Source organism: Diceros bicornis, chromosome 2 (genome assembly GCF_020826845.1).
Source record: "Diceros bicornis minor isolate mBicDic1 chromosome 2, mDicBic1.mat.cur, whole genome shotgun sequence".
NCBI lineage: Eukaryota > Metazoa > Chordata > Mammalia > Perissodactyla > Rhinocerotidae > Diceros > Diceros bicornis.
Window position 1 is genome coordinate 17,407,831 of NC_080741.1, and position 20,789 is coordinate 17,428,619.

The 20,789-nt window shown below is 47.5% G+C and overlaps 1 protein-coding gene across 1 annotated transcript in view; it reads right to left on the minus strand.

Moving 5' to 3' along the window:
• EPHB1 (EPH receptor B1) overlaps positions 1–20,789 on the minus strand; it is a 137,303-nt gene that overhangs the window by 67,531 nt on the left and 48,983 nt on the right. Inside the window, exons 4-7 of the mRNA XM_058550348.1 lie at positions 17,907–18,069; positions 14,200–14,308; positions 13,260–13,324; positions 344–466 (exon numbers count right to left, since the gene is read on the minus strand). Of these exons, the coding sequence (XP_058406331.1) occupies positions 344–466; positions 13,260–13,324; positions 14,200–14,308; positions 17,907–18,069 (460 nt within the window). The remainder of the gene's footprint in view (positions 1–343; positions 467–13,259; positions 13,325–14,199; positions 14,309–17,906; positions 18,070–20,789) is intronic.

Sequence of the window (20,789 nt, forward strand, 5' to 3'; positions counted from 1 at the left end):
CATGGAGATATCATTCAGTGATTGAGATACTAGGTCAGCTTCTAAAAATTTATATTTCTTCCAAAGTCTTCTCAACTGAATATCTTATGTCTGTCTCTTTATATGCATTTGGTGGTCCATTTCTAGAGCTATTTCTGAATCTTTTAAAACTACACCTGACTTCTCTGCAACACCAAACAAGCTTGGCCACCATGATCAAAGTCCCCAGAAGATCCATAGACACACATTGTAGATGGTTCAGAATCATCTTCTGGGGTAAAAGCTGGTAGAGAACACCTAGAGTGGTGGGAAGAAGATGTTTGGACACCAAGAGAACAGAAACGAGGGGAGGGGAGAGCCATACCTGCTCCGATGACCTCTTCGATTTTCACAAAAGATACATCAATCTCCTTGGCAAACTCCCGGACAGCTTCGTTGGGGTCCTCGTAAGTGAAGGGGTCAATGTAGATCTTCATCCCTGGGGAGCCTTATTGGAGGAGATAAGCAGGGTTAACATCCCAAAGAGGACACAATGGTCATTAAGCACTGACTGCTGTCCCCAGCAGTCAGGGTATGGCCAGGAGGGTCTCTCCTATACCAGGCTGCCTCTCTTTGCCTTGCTGGGCCTCCCCATCTCCCTTCCCTCTGGGCCATGCTAGCCTGGTTCTCTGTCCTCTACTTCTCCTCCATATTTTCTTCTCTTTTTGAGCTCTTGATGAAATGTGGAGCAGATTATTTATAAGTGACAGATCGGGACCAGTTCCCACACCGGGCGCTCACAGAAGGCAAAGAAGCTGATTGATGCCAACCAAATGCATTAGCAGAAAAGTCGTGGTAAAATGGTAGGGCAGATATCAATATTTATCAACTTGACAACTTTCCTGAGTGGAGGCCACCGTTAAGGTTATAACTGGCGGCTGTGTCCAGGGCTGGAAGAGGAATGAGGATGGATTAAAACAAAAAAGAAATTGCTATTAGCAAAACCTCAAGATGGAAGTGCAAAGACGGTATACCAGAAGAGAAAATGTGAGGAGAAAAGCTTAGAAAACACCAATAGAGAAAAGAGCAAAGTCTACGTAGAAAAAAATGCGGCAGAATGAAAGAAAAATGGTAATTGAACCCCCATGCCTTCAGACACACTGAAGTATGAAAAACGAATAAAACGGTGAATGAAAAATACATACAGGAACATAGACTTTGTCACTGATGTTTACAGTCACAAGATAAATAGGTGTGCGAGGGGACAAAATAGAGAATTGTCATTGCAGAAAAAATACATTCAAAAAGTGGAGGAGAGGGGACAAAAAAGGAAATGGATCTCAAGAAACAAATGGATTTGTTCACAATGTAATTTTTCAACATGTTTGACGTGTCATTAGGCAGAGTATAGACATTGTTTTCATGGTGGTGGTGTGCTGGGCAGGTGAGGGCTTCAAAAGCTAAACAACACGGTCTAGCATTGCATCCTTGTGAAGAGGAGGAGTTTCCCTGCCCGCTGCTGCTGTCTGTTAATAGAAGAGTCAGGTCAGCAGGGCAGGCAGGTATAGAAAAGTGTGGGTGCTGAGTGCCCACAGTTGGAGCCCAAGGCTGATGCTGGACCTCAGGTTCCCTGAGCTCTGCCTTCTCAGTGCTGCACCACCCCCCTCCACTGTGGCTTATTCTCCGGTGACTCCCAGCCCTTCACGCATGGTCTAGTTTTGACATTTTTCATCCAAAAATCTGTAGAGCTTTTGGTAGCTCTACAGATCCCCCAAATTAATGTTGCCTTGGTCATCCATTCAGGCAAGGATTGAAGTGTCAGAGTACGATCCAGAAGTAGAAGGAAGACACAGCAAAGATTAAAGGGGGATATTCTTTTAAAGTCAGAGAGCCAGATGCCCTGCCCAGAAGAACTGCTTTTTTCTGAAAGATGAGTTATTCCCAGTCATTAAATGAAATCACTCCTAGCATGCTAGACGGCTGGCTTTAGGATGGTCAGTGCCATCCTGGAAGGCTCCTTGCAAACTTGAGGATGACGACATTGACTTTGGAATCTGCCGACTGAAATTTGGACGAAGCAAATAGAGAGATCATCACCTTTCTATAGAATGTTCTAATCCCTGGGGGATGGAAGGAGGGACGGGGGGAGAGAGAGAGAGAGAAAGTGGGGAGGGAGTTTCTACTTTAATAACAGTGGACAAAGGGGAAAATAGAGATGAGAGTTCATCTCTTCCTCATTTGGTGTGGAGAACAAGTGAAGAGCAAGAAGGACTGAAACCAGATTGAAGGTACTAATGAAGCCAGATCAGCATCTCCAGGCAGTCTTACCTTGGCTTCCCCGAGAAGCAACCCTTGAGACAAGGCTTTGAAAGCCAGTGGCTTATCTGGGAGGTGTTCCCAAGAAGTACCTGTAGGTGAACAGGTGAGTGGGGGAGGAAGGCAGCCCATAAAAGGTGTGCCCTCAAGCCCCGCACCACTATGGGTAACGGAAGCAGGCTAAAGCTCCCGTGGAAGCTCTGGGAGCCGGTGTAGGCAACTACATGCTTCAGAGTTGGCCCAGCCTAGGGTGCAGGGGGCTGCGGTCCCACCACACGAGTCCCGTCAGCCATTGGTTGGGGGCTGCTTGGCCTGCTGTGCAGGTGGATGGGGAGGCTCCACAGCCAGAGAGAGCATTTAGGTGAAGAAACACAGATGCTGCAGGTGGAAGTCAGCCAGTGTGCACTGGGGCGGTGAGGGCAGGAGATGAGGCGACAGCAGACCCATGAGAAATATAAAAGGGACAGCAGGTCCGGGTCAACGACCTGCGACTTTTCCCAAATTCTGTGCTGAGACCAGAGGAGGTTGAGAGCCCAGATGCTGCGGCCCAGAGGTGAGGTCAGAACCGCAGAGCCCCTCCCTAGCCCAGCATAATGCAGCAAGTCCACATACATCTCTTATACCAATTTTCTCCTCCGCCAGTGGAGGAGGTAAGCCCTCCCTCCCGGGGTGGTTGTGATAGTAAAGAACACATTGCCAGTGACATGCCTAGCACAGTGCCTGATGTGCAGGGAGGGCTCATGAACTGATACACTCGCGATTATTTCCAGTAACCTGTTCTAGGAGGTGTTTGGAGAGGGAGGAAGAGGATGCAAGGTGGGATGAGCAGTGGGGGGTGGAAGCTGCTTAGGGTTGTTTTAGTTACTTTAAAAATAACTACCTTGTTATTTTAGATCAAGGGCTTTTAAACGATGTATGCTAAGCTGTCCTACAGGAACTCTTCCATGGAAACTAATTAAACAATCTAGAATGTGCCATAATGAATGGTTTGCAAGTGAAGACATATAAAAGGATGAATGAGAAAGGATTCTGAGTTAATGAGCTTTACAGATATTGGCCCCAGTCAGTTCGGGGAAGGAGCTATTCCCAGAAGGGAATGGCTCATCTCTTGATGGTGCCAGGATTCTTTTAGGTCATAATGTGCAACTAAGTGCACCTAAATGGGAAAAAGTTCCTACTTTAATGATAGGTGCAGTTTACTCACAAAAAGAGGTTTGCTACCTTGCTGGCTTGTAGAATTAAGGAATGTGTGCGCGTGTGTGGGTGTGCATGTGTGCAATGTCATGGCTGCTATTCTGGGGCCAGGGGCTTTGGTTGTCACTGAAGCCTTTCACAAGAAGCCAAGGGGGCTGCATGGAGCCTAGGAGAGGTGATGCGATGTCGATTTAGAACGCCCTGCATCTCTGCAACAGTAGGAGTCAGTGCCTGCTTCCCTGAAATTGAGGATACCATTGTTACATTGAGGAAGGGAAACTGCAATCAAAAGTTTAACAAATGGCTTAAACTTGGTGCTTTTCCTCTGATAAGGGTCTGATAGAGCTGACCTAGGACACGGTCCTGGCCTACCTCTTCTGTTGGGGGCAGGGATCGAGTGTCCTGAATCAGAAGGATGATTTGGCTGAGCACGTGCACATAATGGCTCCCCCTGCATCCACCTCATCTCGGAATGACACGTCTCTCCGGACCTCTCTCCCACATTACAGCCAGCCTTTCTCGAGTCCCAGAAGATGAAGAGAAGAAAAATGCCTTTAGCTAGGCAGAACAGGTCATTTGTCTTTTGGCTCATTTTGTTTCTGCATAAATCCTGCATCAGCCTGTTCCTGCTCCCACTTGCCAGTGAGCAGTTTTTAATTATCAGGAAAATGGTATTTAGTGCAATGAATCACCAGACAGTGAACAAGGAATTCAAGTCAGCTGTCGAGTCGGGCACAGCCAAACATTTGGAGACAGGGCTCAGGAAATGTTCTCAGATTATGAGTGTTGGGGAAATATTATCAGTGGCAGTAATAATAATATCAGATGTAACATAGCTCTATAATGTAAGGCATTTTATAACACTCTGTACAATGCTTCACATTATTATTATTGTTAATATTATATATTTATAATATTTTATAGTTTCTGATTATTTTTAACATAGGTTGCCTACCTTTAAGTGATGTATATATAGATCTAAACTTCTAACTGCTAGTACCTCAAGACAGGAAAAAAATCTTCAATTTTATCATCTTCTGGTTTACAAATTTCTATTATAAAGATCTAATTTGCAGATATGTTTGTTCTTTGACCTAAACCGGTTTATGCTATGGCTGGGGTCACAGCCTGGACTGCTTAAAGCTTTAAAGGACCATAGTCCTAGGAGATTTGCCAAATCTTAAACATGAACCAAGGTTTTATTTATTTATTTATTTATTTATTTATTTATTTATTTATTTATTTTTGTGAGGGAGATCAGCCCTGAGCTAGCATCCATGCTAATCCTCCTCTTTTTGCTGAGGAAGACCGACTCTGAGCTAACATCTATTGCCAATCCTCCTCCTTTTTTTTTTCCCCCCCAAAGCCCCAGTAGATAGTTGTATGTGATAGTTACACATCTTTCTAGTTGCTGTATGTGGGACGCGGCCTCAGCATGGCTGGAGAAGCGGTGCGTCGGTTCGTGCCTGGGATCCAAACCCGGGCCGCCAGTAGCGGAGCGTGCGCACTTAACAGCTTAGCCATGGGGCCGGCCCCAAGGTTTGAAATATGGTAACTTTGGGGAGAAATGACTTAGCCACTGTCCAAAGCTTTCTTGCATGGCATGGAGCAGTCCTTGAAGCAGAAGAAACTCCTAGACATTGCCAGAGACCCCACTTCAGTAGATCAGGGATCAGGGTGCTCTCAAAACGGAAGAGGCTGGGACAAATTCTGGCGTTTCTAGCAGATGTGTGGGGTGTATCTAAAAAGTCAGCTAGATCCGTTTACAAGTGGCAGGGTGTCAGGACAGAGGAGAAGCAGGCTGAGAAAGGGCCAGTTCTAAACAGTAGGTGACATTTGGGGATTAAAAGCTGAAGGAGAAGACTGAAGGAGCTCCTGAAGGCTCCTGTGCATTCAGAAAGTACAAGATCAGAACAAAGGGCATCTTGTGGGTCCATGGAAAGCATGACTGCCTGGTAGGCTTCAGGGGTGCCAGGAAGAGCCGACGCCTTCCCGCTGGTGGAGGATTCCTAGCACCCCACAGCAGGGTTCAGAGAGGTAGTGCATGAGGTTGTCTTCAGTCACTGACATCTGTGTCCCAGCAGGTCTGACAGAGCATGGGAAAAGGGGAAGTGTGCTTCCCTGCTTCTCATTCTGGATCCAAGGTGGACTCTGTCATCTTCGTGACTCACCTATATTTGGTCCAGATATCTAAGCACAAGATGGAAGGTGTTTAGGATCTGCATATATAATCCAGTCCCTGGAAGGGACTTCATCCAATCTTCTGCCTCAGTACATCAATCACCCCTCATTTTTCTCAATGTTCGCTAGACACTCAGCCAGCACTCTGTGCTGGGACTGTGCGAGCTACAGGAAGAACAAAGCTCATGAAGGTCTTCAGGTGACTGAGATATGAAATAACTGGGGAACAGTCCTGGAGAGTCTGGAATCAGAAGCCTACCCTGGAAACAAGCTGTAAGTGCTGCAGAAACCAGAGAAGGCTGACAGCTATGGATGCCAGTCTCCGTCAGAATCCTAGAAGGACAAGTCACATGGTCCTGCACTGGAGTGGAAGAAGCTCAGAGTGTCATGACGCACAGCTCAGAGAGAGGTCCGCCAGTGCATGAGTGAGGAGAGTAAGAGCAGCTTGAATGCGGAGAGAAGGGGGGGTCTGAGGTGGAAGAGTGCTGACCCACTAGCCTGGGAGGGCTTTGACTACCAAACAAAAGCATTAGGATTGATGCCATCGGATACACAGAGCTGACAACTGTTCCATCAGCAGGTAAGGGACGTACTGAGAGCAAGGCATCTGGGAGTTCATTCTGCTGGCAGGCTGCAGCATTGTTGTAGGGCAGGGGCTGGGCGCTGAGAAAACAGCTTTGAGGTGGTTGCAGTAATTAAGGTGTAAGATAACAGAGTTTTCAACTGGGGTGCTGCAATGAGAACAGCAGAAGGGGTGAGATAAAGTTCAAAGGAAGAACTGATAGCACTTGGTGAGCAATTAAAGATGAAGAATTAAGAAGGGTCAAGAAGAATCCAAATCAATGCCAAGACTTCTAGAATCAAGTGGTGCTATTCATCAGGTAATGGACTTGGGGAAAGAAACCCTATCATCCGGAGAGTTTGCACATGTAGTTTTAGACTTTGAATGCAAAGATGAAATGTGCAAGTGCCTAGAAATCAGTCAGAAAACTCAGAATGGAAACAGAGCTGGATGACTGGATCTGGAGTTGTGGACGTGGGAGGCACACAGGTGGTGGTTGAAGCTGCTGATGTGAAAGGCTGAAGACTGGGCAGTTTCTTGGAGTAAACCTACCAGGAAAGGTTGATGGGCACTAGAAACAGTTTGTTCCAACTGCTTTTCAGGACCAAGATCAAGACAATGGGGAGTTGTCTTTTTCCATGAAAGAGTGGAAGTAATGGGTGCCTAGCTAGGGCTTGGAGAAGAATCTAAGAGGGGAGCCCCATGGTGGGCAACAAAGCTGAATGGAAAAGCAGTGGATTTGAGGAGGATCTTCCTTCCACCTTCTGCCTAGGAGTTTCACCATCTTTTCAGGAGTTGTTCTTAAAACCACACTTATTGCCTAATATGTGTCTCCAGGAGAAGGAAAATGGACCACAGGCTACTTTCTATTGAGGAAGGTAATTCAGGAAAAAGAGTTTAATATCTCCCTGCTTCTTGGGTATCAATAAGGACAGGCAGGTCCTTCCAGGCAAGGCCCACTGGCTCTGGGCCGTTGAAGACCTGCCAGGAACCTGAGGGCGACAGCCAACCAGCTCAGGACTAAAACAGTTAACACGGTTTCTAAAGGCTTTGGCTTACGGCCAGCCGCAGACACACGGGTGAATCTAGCTCATTAAATTTATTTGACATTTAATAAGCACCCACTGAACACTCAGCCACCTTTTGCACCTTGGGGCCTTTCCTCCTCGCCCCACAGGCCCTCACTTACTCATGCTCAGTTACTAATGCTCTGTTACCTCCAGAAGAGGCAGCCAACATTTCCATGGTCTGTCTCCCTCCACCAGGGGGTACACCAAGGTGGCCAAGGAGATTTCCAGTGGGCTGGATACTGTGTCCTCTACAGTTCTGAAACACACCTACCACCCAGAGTCAAGAAAGCTGGGTGTGGAGTCTTGGAGCTAGATGCGCTTCTGGGTCTAATCAAGTTCAATCTCCCACCTGAAGCAGGAATCTCCTCTACAACATCCTTTATTGATAGCTATCTAGCCTCTGCTTGAATGCTTCCAAGGACAGAGAGCTCACCTTCCCACAAAGCAGCCTGTCTCTGCGTTGGTGGAGGGCTCCAGTTTGCAGGGGAGGGGATGTTCTTATATGAATCAGTGTCTGCCTACTTTGATCTTTCCCTCAATGTTTCCATCACCCTCATGGAGCACAATAACAGCCTCTCCTTTCCTTTGCCATAATGGCGATATGCTTGATGATGACCCTGGGGTCCCTGCCTGTGTTTCTTCAGCAACAAACTGGTGTTTCCAAGTCTCTTTAGTAACAGATCAGGACTTGGTACCCTCCACAGGCAGGCTGCCCTCATCTGGACAGGTGCTTTGCCAACATGTCCTTCCAGGAAGGGGTCTCCAGAACCAAGAACATCACTCTAGTGTTCTTACCAGCATAGAGGACAGCGTGTCAGTGTATCACCATCTCTGATCCGAACTTTAATTGGGACCACAGAGTTAGACGGACCTGAGTTTAAAACCTTGTTTTATAAATCACTAATTCCAAGACTCTGGATGGATTATGTGTCCTCTCTGAGGCATCATTTCTTCACTTGCAAAATCTGCCTCATAAGATAGATAGTTACGAGGATTAAATTAGTTAATGCACGTCAAGTGCTTAACACAGTAAGTGCTCAAAATCGGAGAATAGTATTATTCTGCACCAGCAACAGTGCTTGGCTTTTTTATCAGCTATTTATCACTCATATTATTAAGCCTGTGGTCAACCAAATACCTAAATTTTTTTCACACAAACCAGTAGCAAGTCAGGTCTTCTCCTTTTGTACTGCTTTATTTTTGTTTTAACCTGAACACTGGATTCTAGATTTATCCCTCTAACATTTCACCTTGCAGGTTTCAAATTAGCATTCAAAGCTGTTGGATAGTTCTGAATTTTGATTCTGTCTTCTGTGGTGTTAGTTATGCTCTCCAACTGTTACCTGCAAACTTGATAAGCATCCCTAGGCTTGCATCTGACTCATGAATTTAAAAAACAATCAAACAAACAAGAGATTGAATTGGACAACGACTAGAATAAAGCTAGTGACTTCCTTCCCAGCTGACAGAATTACTAACCCACTTTCTTTTGCTATGAAGACAAGCTTTGTATCCACTCGACTGTGCTTCCCCTTAGGAGAGCATCAAATATTTTTGCCAAAATAAAAATTTGCTACGTCTACAATTCCTCTTGAATTTACTAAATGTGTAACCCTAGTAAAATGAGATGAGGTCTCATAATTTTTTCTTAATAATCCTGTGTGATTCCCAGTGATCACTGAATTCAGTTTTAAATGCCCAGAACCCATCTGCTCAGTCTTTTCAAATGTTTGGCTGGAACCAAGCCTGCACTCCTGTTCGGTAATCCCTGTGCTCTGTCCTCTTGCCCTATGTGAAAATTAAAGTGTTTGCCAGTCTCCGGTCTTTGGGCGCACACTCTATTTGTTTCTGCTTTTCCCAAAGCTTAGTAATAGTAGCCTTGTGATTATATCTATAGTTGTCTGCAACACGGAGATGGTTCTGTTAGGGTTGCTTTCTAAAAGCTTTGACCCCTTACCAAGTGTTCATCTTCCTCTCCCCACCTACACACTTCACCCAACTCAGAAATCAGTGAGGCATCAGCCACTATCAAATGTGTAGTTACGTAAGCCCCATAAGTACATTTCCCAAATGTAGAATTTCCCAAACATAGAATTGACTGGAATTGTCCTAAGATAGATTCCCCAGCCTATCTTGGCCTATCTGGGTCATCCTGTCCAGGTAATTTTTGGTCAGCCAGCACCTTCTGAGAACTGGCCCACAGAAACCATGAGAACACACCACCTGTCTGCTTCTTCCTGGACACGAGACATCCACAGTCCCACCCACCCAGCCTTGAACATGAGCCACAGGTTCCTAGGCTCTTCATCCAAGCATCCAGCACCACATCCAGCATAATTTCTCTTTCCAACCTGCTTTCCCTCTAGTCTCTTTCACCCAAATCCAAATCCCCCTTTATATGCCTGTTAGCTGTGCTCCAGGCTCAGAGGAGGGACATAAACCAGTGCCCTAGAGCGCTTGTGTTCTCAAATTGACCAGATCTGCCATGTCTCAACAGGATAGAGAAGGTATTCCATTTGCAGACATTTCTGTTGTGTCTCTTTCAGTCTTTGCATCAGCTTGAAAGGAGGGTCTAAGAGGGCAGGGGCAGCCAGCCTCTCCATGGTGTCCTATGTCCTGCCTGTGAGGAAGAGAGGCAGGGGCTCTCAGGCACTGATGAATGAGGCGGGGGAGCTGCTGCAGGTTTTCTGTGACTCCCAGGGCAGGAAGCCCTCAGAGCTCCAGGATGCTGTCCACATCCCACAGTGAGATGCATGTGGATGGCCCAGGTAAAGTTATGTACACAGATTCAGATCAGGCATTATCGACGTTTCTGCCCCCTGCAGTAGGACCCAGAGGGGAACCAACAAACCACCAACCAGGACACCTGGGATTAGTTCTCACCACATTCTCACTTGCTGTTGACCACCAGGCACCTTGGGCCTCTGCAATCTGGAAAGAGCCTGGGCTCCGCAGCCAGCCTTAGTGTGGCGTCTACCTCTTCCACCTCTGAGCCATGTGACCTGCGTAAGTCACTTAACCTTCCTAGATTAATGCCTACCTCCTCGAGGGGCTGTCAGGGTTAGATGAGTTGAAGCGAGCTACCAGAATCAAGTTCCCAATGCATGGCACAGAGTAGGCTTTCCCTAACAAATGATCCCCACCCCAACCCCATCTTGGGCCAGGCCCATCCTCCAGCAGAGCCTGAGTTTCCTCTTCCGTTATACATGTGCCAAGATTTCCCCCAGCTCTACAGTCTGTCCACTGTGATTCTCCAGCAGTAATAACTTTAGTTAGAGTGGCGGATGTCCACAAGTCAAAACGCACTAATGCAATTCAATGCACGAGACCATGAGTTTAGAGAACCTGGGTGCAAAGAGGAGCCAGGTATTACGGGCTGGATAAAAGAGAAAGGTTATGAATAGAGGGAAAGGACATTTCTAAAAGGCGAACTGAATTAAAAAGAAAACAGACTTCTAAGGCAGCCAAGGGAGTGAACTCTGGTCCACGAAGAACTCTGTGTCCACCACGAGTCCCAGAGATGGCGACTCTGCAGCTTGTCAACTCTGTGTCCTCAGCTGTCCTCACTGGTTGCAGCAAGGCCACTATTATTGCAGACTGGGTACTGTTTTTTCTGTGGACCCTGGGAACCAGGGAAGCCTCTTTCTGCTGGCCTTCGAGGTGACCGAGTCCCCCAGAAGGGGGCTGTGAACACTTTGGAAGCATATCTCTGTGCATGTGGGCACCATGTGGTGGCCCAGCATAGCCCACTCCTCTAGAGCAGAAGAATGGCCAGATATCAGGTTTAAGTGCCCCTGGACTTGATACTCTGGGATGCTCTGTGCCTGCCCACAGAGTGATGCCCACGGCTTAGCTTACATGCCTTTAAAAAGGGAACCCCGGGGCCGGCCCGGTGGCGCAAGCGGTTAAGTGCGCGCGCTCCGCTGCGGCGGCCCGGGGTTCGCTGGTTCGGATCCCGGGCGCGCACCGAGGTACTGCTTGGTAAGCCATGCTGTGGCGGCGTCCCATATAAAGTGGAGGAAGATAGGCACCGATGTTAGCCCAGGGCCGTCTTCCTCAGCAAAAAAAGAGGAGGATTGGCGGATGTTAGCTCAGGGCTGATCTCCTCACAAAAAAAAAAAAAAAAAAAAAAAGGGAACCCCATTCTCACCTTTGGGTCATCCCTAGCCTTCAAAACGGCATTCCTCCTTTTGAACTCAATTTTGCATCCTCTGCCTTCAGGCCGACATGGCCATCCCTAAATGTTTCATCCACAGAGTTCACAGGTTGCCAAATCTGAAATGGGCCTTACAGTGGTTCTCAACACGGCAAGGAGTCAGCCCAGAGTAGGGAGGAGAGCAATGTCAGAATCCTGAGGCAGAAGTGGGAGGCGGGGAGATGGAGAAAACCCGTCAGGTAATTCTGATGCAGCCTGGAGGGGGCACCTTCACCTGAAACCCAGAGATACAATCAAAGTCTTTGTTTTCCCCCTGAGGAAGCTAGGGCCCTGCCTAGGAGGGTAAGTGCACAGATTAATAGAAGCATCTGTAGATTTTGCAGTGAGGCACAGAGTTAGGGCATTGTAAGGGAGAGAGAACACATTAATTAAGATTTCCTCTCTGACACCAGTGACGTCTGTATAAAATGGAGGCCCAGGGTGGCCTGGAGGGGGAAAGAAAAGGGAATAAAAGCGACTCTGGCTGCTCTCCCAAATTCCCACCCCCAGTTTGCGCTGCTGATTGTGGGGGCTGCCCTAGACCACTGTGGGAGAGCCTCAGCCAGTACCCAGCCCACACCTTCCTCCCAGCAATGAGTGAGGAGCAGAAACCCAGCTGCCAGGGGCTTAGTCCTCTATGAACCCTTGGCAAGTTCTTATTCTTGGATTGAAAGCCCCCGGGGAAGAAAGCCATATCTACAGACCGAGCCAGCACTGGCCATGCTAGAACACAAGCTCCCAGGTGAACGTGCTGGCATCACTCTCCTGCCTCGTGTGACCCTGGAGAAGGGAGGAGTCTGGTCCATGAGAACTCTGGCCTTTGAGTCCATTTTCACTCCTCACTGCTCACTGGAGGCACACTTAGTGTACGCACGAGGTCTGCTTTCCACGCTCACTGCTAGGTGAACAGGAAGAAAAGGGCTTACATTGTACTGGGGGGATTTCGGTGAGATGCGGCTCACAGAAGAAGCCTGTGACAGAGCACAGCACAAAGTGCTGGGGCAGATTTCTGAGGGCATCTGCGGAATTCAAAAGGAGCTATTTAGAAACAGAACGTCTATGCCGCGAGGGTCTAAGCGTACTGCTTTCTGGAGGTAGGAAGGGGGCCCAACTGACCTTGTGGGACCTTTTTCAGATCCTGCAATGTTGTCACTACAGAGATAAAAGAATAATTCTGACATAGGACTTTATGTTGCACGTTGACAAGGAGAAATTTTAGTTATAAAAATATTATGTATAGATTTTTAAAAAAGAGAGGAATAAGATAATGAGTGAGAAAAACTTTTAAAGGTACTGCTTAAAAGAAAACACTTGGGAGATATCCCAACACGTCGGACTCTTGGGCTCTGCTATCTTTTTAATTCCCTGCATTCATGTTCTCGGGCTTATCTGTGACTTTGGTTAACACATTCCCCAGCCGCTCAATTGGATAAGATAAGGCAGAAGGTGTTAATAGAGAACCCTCCATCTTTTCCCACTGAGTCTCATTTCAGGATTCATTGACTTGCTAAACCCAATCTTTTCCCTGCATTCGGTGTCCTATATGGGCTTATCAATGCAGAAGATAATCTACCCGCCAGGCGACCAATGAGTACCCACAATGGGCAGACAGTAGATGGTTCCTGTGGACCCGCAGAGAGAGGCCGTGGCTGGGGCATTGGGGGCTGGAAGGGGGCTTGTGGTTGGGACCAGTGAATGTGCCCATAAGGAGCGCCCCAAGCACTCATCTCCTCCACTCAGTGGTTCACCAGGGGTCAGGCAGTGGTGTCTGCTTTCTACTCACCTCGGCCCGTGCTGTAATGCTGCAGCTTATCGCTGTACACAGCCTCTTTGCTGTAAGCCCGTTTCCTGTGGGTACAAGGAAAAGGAGCTCTCTCAGCTGGGGAGCAAACCGTCTGCTCTAGGGACCTCCGCCTAGGCCTCCTGTCTTGATCAAGCTCACCCGGCATCTCCGGGGACTGGGAACTGCAACTCTCACTTTAGGTGTAGCTCCTGCTGTGGCCAGCATTCTGGCTTGACCATCACTGTGGGCAGCTGAGTCTGCTTTCAAGTCGAGGTCTTTCAGAGGCCTGGTGGGGACATGGGTCCCCATCAGAGCTTGGGGCAGAGGCTTTGAAGACGCCTATTAGCACTCTGGCTGCACTGCAAAACTGCTCGGGAAGGGCCCATTGGAGCTTTACACAGCAGAATCTGGGCTAACCACTGAAGGCAGTAGCAACAATATTAAAAATTCACAAGGCCTTCAGGGCCGGCCCTTCTGCAGAACTCAGAGTTCTGCTTTTCCTCCTCGGCATCCCTCCTGCCTGCCTGCCTCGTGCCCTCTGCTGAGGGCCTTGGCTCTCTAAGCAGAGGCTGGGCCGTGACACAGGCACGTGACACGTGATGCTCCAGTGGGTCAGATGCAATTTTGTAACTGTCACTCCAAAAAGTCATAGTGTGTGAGGGGGGCTAAAAGTCTTGGCTAAAATGAGGTTTGAGGATAGATGCTGTTTACTCAGAGCTTTGCCCAGCTCTTATACAGGATTTTATCCCAGGCACAGAGAAAATGAATAATTCGGAGAATTCTAGGCTGCCTGTCGGTTGAGATGGAGTGATGATCCTAACTTTGACAGTGTGTCTGTGAATGGTCAGGCCCTGTCCAGTCTGCATAACCTGGGAGGGGTGTGCATGTGGGGCTTCCTGGGTCCGAGGAGAGCAGGCAGGAGTGGGAGTGGAGGGCCTACCTGCTACAGACGATGGAGATGGCCACCAAGGACACGACGAACACGACCCCAGCCGCCGCCGAGCCAGCAATCAGGGGCAGCTGCTCCCTCAGCTCGGACTTGTAATCATCTAGGTGAGAAAGAGGCATTAGAACCCTTCCTGTATGCTCTTTGCATACAGCTCGAACTCAGCGCGTGATACCAAACACTCACTACATATAGATGAGAGAGAGAGAGAGAGAGCACAGTTTCTAAGCTTCAGAGCTGTAAGCCCGACCAAACCAACAAGTGATCTTTAAGACACAAATAAACAAAAACAAATGACAATGACAACAATAAAAACAAAACAGCAGTGACAGAATCTCAGAACTAAAAGCTGATGACATTCATCCCCAGAGCAGAGGTGACTCCCAATTTACATGGCCTCATTCAGAAGGTCTCTCAAAAGACTGTCAGCCACACTAAGGGTAGGTCTAATGGCGGGGCGAGGGTGGTGCTGAAGTCTTTTCTGAAACACAAAGTTGTTGAAATGCAGCAGAGCCAACAGATTCATTGAGCAGATACTTAAAGAGTCTCTGCAGCCAGGGAGCCCTGTACCAGGTGCTGTGTTGGATGAAGACACACCCAAGGAACGGCCCAGCACTCTGAAGCTCCTATTCAAGAAGAACAGGACCAAGGCTTCCACCAAATGTTGGGCCCACGCTGTTTGACACAGGAGAACAGGAAGCCCATGGGTCACAGAGGCAGATAGAGCTCGTCCAAACCCTGGCTTTACCACGTGTAAGCTTTGTGATCTTGGAAAAAGTATTTAGTGTCTCTGACCCTCAGACTCTTTATCTGTTAAAAAAAACATTTTAAATCAAACTATGATGCATATTTCACAGTGTCTGACCTATCATGGGTGCCCCAAATACTAACTGCCTTTTCCTTAATCCATATAAGCCACCCGGCCCAGCTGGCATTATTATTATTGTGGTTATTCTTTCACTTGATGTTAAGGAGCCATTATCTAAAGTTTAGGACCAAAGCATATGGAGGTCAAGCTATATGCGTTCCATTACAATCAGGATTGCCAGATAGAGCAGAAAAAATATGAGAGGGCTAGTTAAATTTGAATTTCATATAAACAACGAATAATGTTTTAGTATAAGTATATCCCAAATATTGCATGGGAGATACTTATTCTAAAACGTTATTCACTCTTTATCTGAATTCGACTTTAACGGGCCATGCTGTATTTTCTCTGGCAGCACTGATGACAATCCTTCTTGCAGTGAGGTTCCCCGGGCCCTGCATCAGCATCACCTGAGCCTGATTATTAAACATAAGGATTTCTGAGCCCCTCCTCAGACCTACTGAACCAGAACCTCTGGGTGAAGAGCAGAGTGTCTGCTCATTCACCAGACACTCCGGGGGATTCTTACGCCCCAGTGTTTGGGAACCATCCGTCAACTCTGTGGGTGAAGAGACTTCTAAAGACAAGGATGTTGTTCTCGAAGGTTCCCACTCTCTAGAAATCAATTTTAAAGACTGAAAGTAGTTTCAGTTTCCCTCTGCTGAGAGCTTTTTGTAACGTGTTTTAAAAAAATTAATTTGGCCAAAAAAAAAAAAAAAATTCAAGGAACCACAGTGAGGAGTCCATAACAATGTCTTCATAAATTAAAAACTTCATAAAGCAATGTGACCTTCAGCCTGTAAAATTGATTTCTAGAGAGTGGGAGGCTTCGAGAACAACATCATTGTCTTTAGAAGTCTCTTTCTCTACCCACAGAGTTGAAGGATGGTTCCCAAACACTGGGGAGAATAAGAACCACCCGGAGTGTTTGGGAACATGCAGACATCCTGCTTTATGAATGGTTTAAAAAACAAATTAGGCAGCAAAGTCAAAGGTTAGCCGGATGTAGCTAAGAGTAGCCTAGGCCCACAGTGGCTCTGCCCCCATGTGGAGGTCACTTGCCCCAAGTGTGGTTATTGACCCTGAGCAGAATCCCATAGGTCCTCCCTGTCCCAATGACCCCATCATAGATCAACCTTCAGACTCACCTTTGTGCTGCTGAGGGGGCCAGAGGGCGCAATGAACATGATTACTACTGATGTGTGAACTTCAGTCGCGAGGATAAACACTCCCAAATTTGGCCACTTACCAAAACTCTCTTACATCTAGCCCCTCTTGGGTTTACAAAACTTAACTGCCAAACGTAAAAGGAATAGCCTTCTTGGGAGAAATTTGTTACTTCTTGATTTGTCTAGCAGAATTGCCAAGAGATCAGTGCTCAGAGCATTTTGAGTTTTGGGCTTTTAATCCTGCGTACCTCCCGATGCCAAAGTGCCCATAAATCTAGATGGTGAGTGAGGTGCAGAGGGGGACGGAGTCCACAAGGAACAGAAGACAGCCTGCGCTCTTTTCACACCAGCAGCACTATTAATCTGAACGAACCGGCTCACCCTTCCACCCCATACCACCGTCCTCAAAAAGATGAGTGAACATTCACCTAAAATAAACTCAAAACGGGTTGCAAACTCCAATCCTACAGGAGCCAAACAGCTCGCATCCAGGTATAAACCACTGGGAAGGGAGGGACACCCCGTGGGGCCGCAGTCCCCCAGCTCGGGGCAGAGTCCTCACGCTAGAATGCTCACCAGCACTGGCTTCTCTTACAATTCTTCACCAGAAAATGAATCTTATGATTTTTATATGAAATCATCTGATTTTTAAATCTTTCTGATGAATTTTTAAATTGTTAAAAAATATGAGTCAATATAAAACCTCAAGCCCTATCAAGTGCCTAGTTAGAAAGTACTGGCCTAAAATAAAATGTTGTATAAGGGCAAACTGTTTTCTATGTAATTCAAGTAACAAAGGAAAAATTAAAGGCTTTCAATTTGGGAGGTTGGGAATAGACTGACATTTGGAAAACTATCAGGGAACAGCTCATAAATGAGTAAATAAATAGAGATAGACAGATAGGTAGAGAGTAGATAGATAACAATACATACACTACTGTAACTGGCGAATGCATTCACAGACACGCCCATGCACAATGCTGAGGCTACAGGGAGATCGGATTTTCATGACTAAAAAAAATGGATGGTCTCAGGGGACTGGGGGAGATGGTTATAAGAGGGAACTAGTAAAGCCCAAGGGGAAGTATTTTTGGTGACAGACTTTCTGGCCTTGGGGATAGTTTGGAAAACAGTGGCTGTTCTCTCTGGAGACACCTGAGCAGGACCTGCAGGGGCACATATGCTGAGAAGCTGGGTGCATGGGACTGCTCTCCCCCAAATTTTGTCTCTCTGCTTCCTTCCTGGAGCCCTCTGCTCGTGCAGTGAGGCTGCGAGCTCAGCTCCCAGCCCCAAAGAACAGAATGAAGTGGGACTCAGGGCGAAACCACAGAGGCATCTGAGCACCAGGAGGGTACACGGACCCTTGACATATGTGTGGGCCTCACTGCTCTGCAAATGCAGGACCACACGTGGTGGCCTCTCTGTACGTGGTACAGAGACCCTTCCAAGGCAAATCCATTAGATTTTGGGAGAGAAACAGGCCAGACTTCAGACAGATGTCCTGCCTGGTGAATAGAGCAGGTCTATTGGGGGCAAAGCCTTCCTAGGGAATTCCACTGGAATCCATTTAGAGTTGGCATTTTTGCTGTGAGTACAGCTTCTTTGGGTCTTCTTCTCCTCCCCCGGCTGCCTGCCCTGTGCCCGGGTCACTGGCCCACCCTTACCGTCCGTCAGAGTCTGGAAGCACATCTTGCCGCTGAACTTGCCGTAGCCGGCCACGGTGCGGGCGCGCACCTGCACCACGTACACCATGCCCGGCCGCAGGCCGTCGATCCGTGCCGTGTTGGTCTGGCTCCTGGCCATGGAGGAGTTGAACTCGTTGTGTTCCTGAAAATGAGCAAGGGAAAGGGGTCAGCAGCCTGTTCCTGAGCCCCTACGCCTCATCAGTTCTTGGTCCTGCAGACCTGCTAGGAGTTGTCACCAGCCCCAGGCCATCCCCCTAAATGGGCACAGATTGGCCTGAACCAAAATAATGAAAAATCAACTCTGGACCATGGAGTGGTCACGTTCTGAAGAGAGGGGTCTCAGCAATGGCTGAGCTCTGAGGGCCTGGCCAGGGGGCACAGGGTCATTTTCTGCTCTGTCCTCCTCCAGAGTTCAGAGGTGGAATAACAAGGCACATCCAGCTTTGCAAAATCCTATCAGGTCTCTGACCTCAGCAGAAGCAAACTGGTCAACACCCTCCCCCTGCCTGCTTCTCTTTGTCTTGCCTCTGCTGAGCCCTGTTTTTTTCTCTCTTCACTCAAGATCTCCCTGGTCACTCCTCACAATGGCTGTTCTAGATCACTCCTTAAGTGCCCTCCAGTCCTTAGGCAAATGGCTTTGCATCCACTCTGCTAAAGAGCTTGAGCCTCTTCTGGACCAGCTCCCATCACTGCTTCTGCCTTCACTGTGTTGTGTGTCTATCTATGTCCCCATCCTCCAGTTCCCTCTCCACCAGCATGTCCCTTCTCCCTGGAGAGCATGGTGATTGTGTTTCTCATCCTTCTGACCCTTCCGCTCGTCGTGAGTGCCCCTAACATACCCTTGCTGCCTCTCTTTGCTGCTGATCTCATGTAACACGTGGTCTGCGCCTGGACTTTTGTAGCCTCCCATCTTTTCTGCCACTCCCTCCCCACCAAATCCAAACTTGTTTTCTAAAAAAGATCTCTGACTTTCCCTAAAACTATTATCAAATAAAAACAAAACTCTTAAATCTAGGTTTATAGGCCCTTCATAATGAAGTTAATTCCAATCTCTCACATCCTCCTAAATCGCCACCTTGCTGCCCCTCCAGGGACCACGTCCCTCTCCACCCGGCCTTCGCTTAGGCTATTTTCCAAGTCTGAAATGCCTCTCTCTGGGGGTCCTCTGTGCCCTCCAGTTTCTTTAAGCCTAGATGTCTCAAGGCCTCCTCTTCTAGGAAACCTCCCCTCACTATTACAGCCCATGGGTTCTCTTCACTGATGTCCTTCATCATTACACCTCACCCTCAGCATGTCCATATACACCAGCCTGGTCTGTAATCATTTCCATGTGAGCCTCATGGAGACTGTGGGTTATCTCTAAGTGTGGAGGAACAGAAGTTCAGAGTCTGGGCCTGCCCCTTCTTCACCACGAATCTTACAGCAAAATGGGGACATCAGTGAAAATGAAGAGCTTGGGTCACTGGGATGGAGGCCCCATATCCTATGTGCAGATCTAGGGTTCTGTGACGAGTTCTAGGCACAAAGGTCCAAAAGGCATGGTGAGAGATGAGGGGAAAGCTGATGATGAGAGGTCTGTAAGCCATATCCTTAGTCAAACGACAGAAGAAACTCGGGGAGTTGAGCCAGGAGAAAAGAATACAGCACAATGACAAGAAATTACTTTGTCTTAAAATATGTAAAAGTCTACTTTGCAAAGGCAAACAGGACCTGGTGTGTGATCATTCATTCACTTGGCCAGGCAGTCACATTTATGACACACCACCACATGCTGGGCACTATAGAAGGGCTGCAGGTGTCAAGGCCTGGTCCCTCTCCTCTGGGGACACAACATCTTGTGGTACGGACCAGAAAATAAACAGATGATGACAGTAGTGTTAACTGAGTGACTTGGCAGAGGATAGCTTAGGGGGCTGTGGGGAACAGCAGAGAGTAACCCAGCCCACACTGATAAGGAGTCTGAGAGAGATTCAGAAAAAGGGTGACATGAGTCGAGTAATGAAAGACGGAAGAAATTAGCCACATGGATGAATGTGGGGAGTGAGAACTGAAAAGAATAATGAAAGAATCTCCCATGAGAACAGAATAAAACATGTGAAAACAAAGCCTAAAAGAACTGAGGCCCCTGCAGTAACTGGGCATATCTGGAGTGTGGGTGGCTTAGAGGATGGTGAGGAATGATTCGGAAGCAGTTGTAAGGGACCACAGGTTGGAGGCCAGCTCAAACAGAGAGCTGAAAGTTACAAAGATGCCCATGCTCACCCTGATGGAAGGCATGTCCATTGGCCTCTGGGAGAGACTGCCTGGGGAAAGACTATCCATCCATCATGTGATCTATTTAAAAAGAGGTGGATCCCATCACCACCACCACCAATCAGGGATTCCACAGAAAGAAGGCACTATAGATGGGATGTCATCTAGGACTTTGGTCTTTACTATCTTCACATGCTGGAGATCTGAAACTATGAAAAGCATCTCATCACCTTCCAAATGAGGACAAAATCCCATGCTACAAAATCTAGAAGACTGCCTGAATTCTCTGGTTTCACTGGAATCTGACGGAAGTATGTGCTGCTTGAAATAAGTGAAGCGTTGACTGGGTAGCTTTTACTGAAAACTGTGTTTTGGTGTGTTGGCATTTGGACTGTGAGGAAAAACCATTAACCCATAATCGCTTTACAGTCCACACATTGAAGAAGTTCAGTGATTAAAATGAGTATCAGTTCTTGTTCTCTTCAAAACCATTAATCAACTTCAAGCAAATGAGCAAGAGCGAAGAGCTAGGATTTTTTTTTTTTGGTCGCTTATGACTGACTGTATAAGTGTGTGGGAGGTAGAGGCTGCAGCTGTTGAGGGCAGAGA